Source organism: Raphanus sativus, unplaced genomic scaffold (assembly GCF_000801105.2).
Source record: "Raphanus sativus cultivar WK10039 unplaced genomic scaffold, ASM80110v3 Scaffold0455, whole genome shotgun sequence".
Classification (NCBI taxonomy): Eukaryota; Viridiplantae; Streptophyta; class Magnoliopsida; order Brassicales; family Brassicaceae; genus Raphanus; species Raphanus sativus.
In genome coordinates, this window is record NW_026615773.1 from 17,406 (window position 1) to 25,178 (window position 7,773).

Genomic DNA, 7,773 nt, shown 5'->3' on the forward strand with positions numbered 1-7,773 from the left:
CTCGGTTAAGAACCTACAAACAAAAAAGTTTAGAATTCTAACATTTCAAACCGGTAAGAACTAAAAAATGAATCGGCTTGGAGAGGCTCAATGCCAAAACAGCCATTAACAAGAAAATGTTTAGTTGATGTCTATAACTACAAGTAAATAGGAATTTCTTCTTAGACTAAGATATTTATAAAATATAAATTTTCAAAATTGTTAAAAAGAGTTTCAAACTACTACACGATTTCATGATATATAATCATATATATTAAGCATTTTTTATGAAAAATACCAGACACAAGAAACAGAGTAAACGATATCCTGACAACAGACCAGGGACAACGCTCATTAAAAGCTTTATTTTATTGTTACAAATAAGGCATTGTATTTTTTGGCAGAAAAAAAAAACAACAGGAGATGATAAGATTAAACTTTCTTGTGGGAATCAGAATCATCAGAATACGGTGGGCGTCGGGCTCGGTAGATAGTGATTTTTTTTTTCAACTTTCCAGAGCTTTTGCAAGCCATTCTGAGCTTTTAGAGGTAGCAAGTTCAAACCTAGGAGGGAGATAGTGAGGAGCGGCTAGGAGAACATTGTAACCTCTGATATATAAACTGTCTAATGGTTGGACTAACTCGGTAAGTTTTGAGATACGGAGTGAGAGTACTATCACCGTTATTTCCTTTGGATTGATATAAGGTTTGTCCACTGTCCATAAAAGAATGTCCATCACCATCCAGTTAGACCTCCTATGATCATCTGAAACTATATATATCAACAATGGAAGCTGTCAATTTAATAAGTAAGAAAAGAGAGAGAGAAAGTGTTAAAAGAAAATTTACCTTCGTCAAGGAAGGTGATTCCATTTTCCTTATATTCTCGCACCAAATGATCAGATAAGTGTTGCTTTTTAACATAAGCCCAGATTGTCAAGTCATCGGTGTAACAATCATTTGCAACAAGACAGGTTTTGATCTTCTCATACACATTCTTAGGAGGCATATCAAGAGGTACAGGAAACTCATTGACATCCCAGAAGACACGTGTTGCGGGTTTTGCTTCAAAATCTGAAGGCCAGTCAGATCTGTCGTTGAATCTAGGACCGAGCAACTTCTTGGCATCTGTAGCATGACAACAAACATAATTAAACAATAAGAAAAAGTAAGACAACAAACATAATTAAACCATAAGAAAAAGTAAAGGTAAAGGCTGACTTCTAAAATCAAAGTGACAACATCAATATAGTTATAGTTATAGAAAAACCGGATCACCATCTTATGAATTCCAACGTGTTTGATGTTATGTGAACTAGACAAGCCTGATATAGAAGAAGATATACGTACCCAAAGCAGCATTGATCTGGTTCATGGCCACCAGATTCTTGGCGTCGATTGTCACCTATCAAACTCTCGTAAACTCAAAGAAACCAAACACTTATTTGCTTAATCTCTCGTATCTCTCTCTCAAGTTGTTAGTTTCTTTTCCGGATGATTAAAGCACCTTGATCACCTCTGTATTTATACTCATCGTCACCACCGTCATTAAGCTTTATTTTCCTATTTTCCTTTTCCCAATTGATAATAACATATGGTAAGAAAAGGAAGTCTCAATGTACTTCTTGTTGGGACTTTAGTAATGGGCCAGAACTGGGAATTGGGCCTATTATTCTACAATCTCCACCACACTACCATTCTCCTTCCTTTTGTCGTCTTCCTCGTTGCTTTTGTCGAGACAAGAAATCAACGGACCGATTGCTTCTCCGTTCTTCAACCAAGGATTGATCCATGTCTTCTATGTCTTCTCTACCAAAATCTCATGTAGCTCGTACGCTGCTCCTGGTCCTTAGTTTCAGATTCTTTGTTGAATACTGCTTTTGTTTTCAGAAGCTCTGATTTGCTTCATCCTTGAAAACCGACCAACATCATTACTCTTCGATGGTTCCTAAACACCAGCTTCTCCCAACGGCGCACGTGATTGTTCTCACTTCGAATGTAGCAGGGTTTGATCGCAGAGGTTTGTTACTTTGACTTCTTCACCATAATCGAACTCAGGACTGATTCATCTTCCTGTAACTCATCACCTGTGAAATTCGACCACCGATGCGCATCCTCCGGTCGATTTTCATCTCTTGAACCGTCTTCACAAAAGAAGATCGCGACTTCTTCTTTCCTAATGATGAGATAATATAATTCTCTTGAACGGTGGTGATGAATCAACTTGATCAATCTGCTGGAACTTCTTCAATTTCCGGTAAGTTTGTTTTCTTCTGATCTGATCTTTTCTCTAAGGTTTCTTACCTTATTGCTACAAGCTGTCTGCCCCTAAAACCTCTTCCTCTGTCTTGTCTCGAGAGTGACTTACGCCCAACTTCTTCAGATTCTTAGGCGTACCTTTGCTGCTTGAGATCTTGAGATACTTGTTTTCGACGACTCCAACACACCCACGAACCCCTTTTCATTCAACTTCTTGGTAAAGTTATTCACTTCACTTTTACCTGTTTAAGTTGATGCTTGTGATGTTAAACTTATCTGGTGATCTTATTCGGTTTCCTTCTCTGACTTAGATACTCGTCTCCCTTCAGCCATTTTTTTTCTTCTGTTTAAGACGTTCTCTCAGGTTACCCTCCAACTTTAAAATTTCCTTTTAAAGTCTTATCTTCATCCGACTGCATAACACCTTTGAGTGAATTGTTCTTGTGTTTCAGCTGCTCCACCTTTAGCTGAAACCCTTTGTCTCGCATCCATACTCACAGGTAACTCTTTAAACTCCACCTTGAGTTTTCCATTATCAGTATGACCCTGAAACTGACTCGTTTCTTCGATAGCTCTCTAGCTGATTCCAAGCAAGAGCTCACAAGGTACCAATCAGAAGGCAATGAGAACATGAACGAGATGGGTCCAATCCATCACTGATCAACAATCACCATCTTAAGTGTTTGATCCAGAGCGTACCAATCTGAAGGCAATGAGAACATGATCCAGTCTCTTGAAGAGTGGTATAACTTGTACGGCTCAGTACCCCGATAGTCGTCCTACCATGGCCGATGTCACCAGAATCATCGAGGAGGTTTCACATTCATCGTCAAGCTCCCCAAATCCTGTATCTGACTGAGTTCTGTATGGGGTCTTAATTGATTGTTTTCAAAAATGTTTTGGGTTAAAATTGCAATTTCTTGAATAGATATTGGCTGTGAGTAACGTTTACTTTTGTTTCCATAACAAATTCAATTCCATTTTTTTTTTTTTTGGAAACATTAAAACAAAAAGGAAAGACATCCTATTTAAAAGCCGTAAAAGGATTTAGTGCATCTTAATAATTAATCAGTCACGATCAAACTTTTTTTTTTTCTCGAGGTCTTCTTCTCTCTCGACCAAACGGTGCAGCCCCTATCCCGTAAGACTTCTCTCACTTTCTCTTCCTCCAAATTGTTTATTGCAATTTGATTCTGTTATATATATATGTTTATAGGGTTGGGATTTGTCGAGGATTTCAATGATTTAAAACTATAGTACATCTTGATCTTGTCCAAACTTTTTGTATCTGTTGGGTTGGTTTTGGGTAAACAATTGTACGATCTAATAAATTGTACTAGCCATGATGATTCGTATTGCTTATGCCTTGGGTTTTGTGAAACCTTGCAGTGCTTGACATGCGTGAAATATGCGTCTTATGGAACGTCGAGGAATGCCCAAACTGGGACAAAAGATTTCAGGGTGCGGTTAATGCCTTCTTGGCTTATACTGATACCCAACCTTCGCCTGAATTGATGGATGGGTTGCCGACCTTCCTAACCAGAGGTACAATCTAATTTTAACTACCCTCTTCACACTATTTTCTCTTTTTATAACTTGTTTATTTATGATCTCTTTTTTTTTTTTCAGGAGATAAAGATACAATAGCTAATACTATTGTACATCACATTCTTATATGGGCACGGAAGAATCCAGAACCATCAGTATCAACTTTGATGTTAATCTCTGATAATCTCTCAGAGGAAACCCTCACTGCTTGTCTCGCTTTGAAAGTGAGAGGTTACAGTTTTCTCTTATTAAATTCTGATGAATCGGTTGAAGATGCTAGCCTGGAATATCTTAGCACAAGGCTAATGGAGATTCAGAAAAACTCTCTTACTTGAAGGGGAAGAAACTATAAACTATGGATGCAGATGAGGGGCTTATAATAATCTTTGTTTTTTAAGTCCTTTATTCTCGCTGTCAAGAGGCTTTGGTTATGTGTTTCAAATACATTTGGGGCTATATCCTTGATATGTTATATTTGATTTCTGTTTTGTTCTTGTATCTGTGGGAGAGAGAGACACGTCTCTTAGTTCTTGTTTCTTAATTATTCTATTTAACCAGTGTTGTTTTGTTTAGACTGTTTTATTTTGGTTTGTCTTTGAATGGGAAATATTCTGTTTTTAGCTACAAGCGTTGGTTAATGAGAATAAACGAGAAGATATGTTGGATAAAGAAACCGAGTTTCAGAGCCTTTTTCATGAGAACGATTTGCTCAGGGTGAAACAGGATCCAGTTACTGGAGGGCCACGAAGGATACAGAAGGAATAGATAGAGGTGAGCTCAGTGAGAGCGAAAAAAAAACACTATGATTTGCTTCCGAATGTGGTTGAGTTCTCTGAGGAGAATGGTGGTTGGTCATAGAAGAAGTGCAGAAGAGAAGAAAGAATCTTTCCATAAGGGGAGACCTCAGAGCAAGAGGATCCAAAAGAAGAAGTGGAAGACGCAAACATGATACACGAAAGCGTGAAAGAAAACCTCCATGAGAGAGATTAACTCATAAGCAACAAGCGACAACAAAAATATCTAGAAAATTAATTCTAAAATTCTAGTTAATAAGCTAATATTTTCCCTTTTCTAGCTCTACCAATCCAATACGTGATGTGCATATTCCTCATATTCTTCAAGCTTCTCACTAGAATCTTCTTCGCCTTTGGGTCGGGCTAATATCACTGTGAAGTTTCTTTTTTTCAGTGAGGCCATTGTGAAAGTGAAATCCGGATCTGAGGTTATCACCATGATAATGGCATTTGCTTGTACATCCAAACAATGAAATGCCATTGCTTGATGGAGTAGAAGTTCAGGTTTATCCTCCTTTGGCCCTGGAAGGTATTAAAACAAAAAACAAAAGAAAAAGATTTTATGGTTAGATCAATAATTAAAAAATAAATAAAAAAATAAAAACAACAAAATAAATTAAGTCGTTACCTGCATCTCCCGCCTGAAAGACATCGCCACAATATGTACAACTCAGCTCTCTTTTGCGGACAAGCCTCAGCACTGTATCTTGTTCCCATAGTTTTGCGCCCGGAGCTTCGTCTAAGAGTTTAAGCGATCCTTTACTGCCATATCCAATGATCTTACTGGGATAAAGACAAGACCCAAGTGTACACAGAGCAACAGAAACCTTGTCCCACAGTTCTTTTGTAGTAGTACTATATGAAACAGGTGCTTTGTCCATATCCCAAAACACAGCTGTTAATCGCTTTCGTGACGCACCAGTAGTGAGACGGGCTTTGGGATGCTTCATTGGGACTAGAAAATAAGACCATGAATTGATTAGATCAACAATTGATTAGATGAAATTCAAAACTTGTGAATACATTAGAGAGAGAGAGAGAGAGAGAGAGAGAGAGAGAGCTTACAATTTTGAAAAGCATTGCCACGTAAGGGGGGCTGTAAGGGTCCTTGAGCCATATCAAGAATGTCCCATGAGATATCAGCACTCCTTCTAAGTTCGATGGTGTTAGGATGTCTTATGCCTAGGAGGATTTTAAACCCTCGGTGCCTCATGTCCATCATAGGAGTTGCAAAGTCCTTATCCCCAGTAATAAGAAGTATAGTACCTGATATCTTTGGATTTATTTGCCTAATGTCAATCCCGAACAAGATCATTGTTTGTATCAGTAACAAATCTGACCGATCACTGGTTCTCTGCGATGTATGTAAATCTAAAACAAACAAACAAAAAAGAGAGATTTTGTTAATAAGATTTTTCAGACAAAAAAAAAAATCAAGAAGTAAAAAATGAAATAAAACGTACCTTGGAGGTGGCTAGGACAATAGCTTGGTCTCCAAGGAACATCGTGGAAGATGATATCCTGCTGATCAAAATTGTAGACATCAGCTTGAGTTAAGATATCCTTTCTTCCAAAAGCAATGATGTCTGAAATATAAGATCTCGGATTATCTCGTTTGAGTTCTTCATCCAAGCTCTTTTTGAAATCAGCAGGATACAAGGTATTTTCTCTCTCTTTCAATGGCTTGTGAACATTTTCAATATCAACCAAGACAATGACTCCATTAGGGTTTGCATGTTTTTTCTCAAATAAGGGATAGGAGTAACTGTTTTGAAATATCTGAAGATGTTTCTTATGGTTCTGAGAGAAGAAGTGAGACATAGTGTAGTGACAAAAAAAAGAGTTGAGAGATAGTGTCAGTATCAGTATAGTAGATTACTATATAATGAGTTTGAGGTTTTTGTTGATTTCCTTTTTTGTTTGTAATGTTTCCAGAAAAAAGGAAAAAGGAGGATATAAATTTCCATTTTTACAGACGTTTGGGTTTAATTTTTTTGGTACGATGTTATAACGGCCTTTTTTTTATATATATAAAAAAGGAAATTTCCTTTTAACGAGAAAGAAGATTACAAGGAACAGACCAAAACCGGTTTAACCCAGTCCTAAACCAACCGGTTACTACAACCGAAACGGAACGCCACCGGCGACGTTGAGGGTTTGAACCCTAACGCCAAAGTGACAAAAAAAAAAGAACCCTAACGCCAAGCAATTGGTGCGGCGAAACTGAGATCGGATTCAAACGCGATAATGATGAAATCACAATCGCGAGTAGAGAAAATCCATGGAATTGGCGATGGATTTGATGAAGGAGCTTCGCAAAAGTTACGGAGATTACGGAGGTTACGGATCCAGTCGACGTGATACAACAGCGTTTCACAGAAGTTGGAATCTTGAGTTCGGTGCGAAGGCGAGAGTGAAATCACTGGATGTTCCGGCGGTTAACAATCTGGAGCCCTGATCGTCGTTCGAAAGTGACAGTGCTGTATTGATGGAGTATTTGACTGGTGGACTCCAAAAATTCCTTGCATCGAGGAGATCTGCCATGAACGATACTCAGAGCATGATATCAGGGAAGGAGAAATTGGCCTCACGAGTGATAGATGGTGACTTGCGAAAGAAGGAAGCTCCAACATCTACGACACTTCATCCTCAGTTATCGCTTCAGAATCTGGAACAAAACCGGAAGGATTCTCAGTTAGGTTATCGAGCTGGTGTGTTGAATGTTGAAAGTAGTGATAATGCTGTGTTTGAGGGCTTGCCTATGTTTGATGGAGCTAATCCAGAAAGTTGGATTGTGAAAGCTGATGGGTTCTTTAGCCATTATGAAGATGATGCAAAACTAGACCTCATTTTTCTGTACTTGGAAGGAGCTGCTCGTCGATGGTTCTATTGGGTGAGGTGAGGCGCAGAACGAAATTCAAGGATTAGAGTGACTTCAAATGCAGATTGTTAGCTCGTTTTGCTTCTGTTCCGAGTTGTTCTTTGGTTGACACAGATTCAGGAGCTACCAATGCCTTTGTTCATGAGCCATATTTGGCAAGGAACACAGACTGTTGCGGAAAGTGAGATATCAGACACTGATGATATGGAGAAGGCAATAAAAGACTCTTGTCTTGCGGATGATCAAGAGACAGAACGTTTTTCTGTAGAGGTGGAGTTGAAAGATGACTCAACTGCTGACATTTGAATCTAT

At 38.4% G+C, this 7,773-nt stretch overlaps 2 protein-coding genes across 5 annotated transcripts; one reads left to right on the forward strand and one right to left on the reverse strand.

Annotated features, from left to right (window-relative positions):
* Positions 1-292: 292 nt before the first annotated feature.
* On the reverse strand, positions 293-1,559 carry LOC108831710 (uncharacterized). Of its 2 annotated transcripts, none has more exons than XM_056996980.1 (3): positions 1,330-1,559; positions 829-1,107; positions 293-745 (listed from the first exon to the last, which is right to left on the reverse strand). In XM_056996980.1, the coding sequence occupies exons 1-3, from the start codon at positions 1,352-1,354 to the stop codon at positions 486-488; spliced, it is 564 nt and encodes a 187-aa protein (XP_056852960.1). In that variant the 5' UTR covers positions 1,355-1,559; the 3' UTR covers positions 293-485. The 2 variants fall into 2 exon arrangements, with proteins under 2 accessions (XP_056852960.1, XP_056852959.1); XM_056996979.1 differs by having other exon boundaries at positions 293-751; positions 1,330-1,548.
* A 132-nt stretch (positions 1,560-1,691) lies between these two features.
* LOC108838480 (uncharacterized) lies at positions 1,692-4,363 on the forward strand. 3 transcript variants are annotated; one of them, XR_008940185.1, is made up of 7 exons: positions 1,692-2,236; positions 2,338-2,455; positions 2,550-2,602; positions 2,691-2,738; positions 2,811-3,379; positions 3,628-3,783; positions 3,868-4,363. XR_008940185.1 is itself a non-coding variant. In XM_056996981.1 (3 exons), exons 2-3 carry the CDS (start codon positions 3,636-3,638, stop codon positions 4,119-4,121), a joined length of 402 nt encoding a protein of 133 aa, XP_056852961.1. In that variant the 5' UTR covers positions 3,387-3,544; positions 3,628-3,635; the 3' UTR covers positions 4,122-4,363. The 3 variants fall into 3 exon arrangements, 1 of the variants encoding a protein (XP_056852961.1); XR_008940186.1 differs by having other exon boundaries at positions 2,363-2,455; XM_056996981.1 differs by lacking the exons at positions 1,692-2,236; positions 2,338-2,455; positions 2,550-2,602; positions 2,691-2,738; positions 2,811-3,379 and adding an exon at positions 3,387-3,544.
* Positions 4,364-7,773: the final 3,410 nt, after the last annotated feature.

Coding starts and splice junctions, on each gene's coding strand:
- LOC108838480 (XM_056996981.1), top strand. CDS start 3,636: ATGCGTGAAATATGCGTCTTATGGAACGTCGAGGAATGCCCAAACTGG. Junction 3,784..3,867: donor GCCGACCTTCCTAACCAGAG/GTACAATCTAAT, acceptor TTTTTTTTTCAG/GAGATAAAGATACAATAGCT.
- LOC108831710 (XM_056996979.1), bottom strand. CDS start 1,354: ATGAACCAGATCAATGCTGCTTTGG. Junction 1,108..1,329: donor CCAGATCAATGCTGCTTTGG/GTACGTATATCT, acceptor GTCATGCTACAG/ATGCCAAGAAGTTGCTCGGT. Junction 752..828: donor AATCACCTTCCTTGACGAAG/GTAAATTTTCTT, acceptor TGATATATATAG/TTTCAGATGATCATAGGAGG.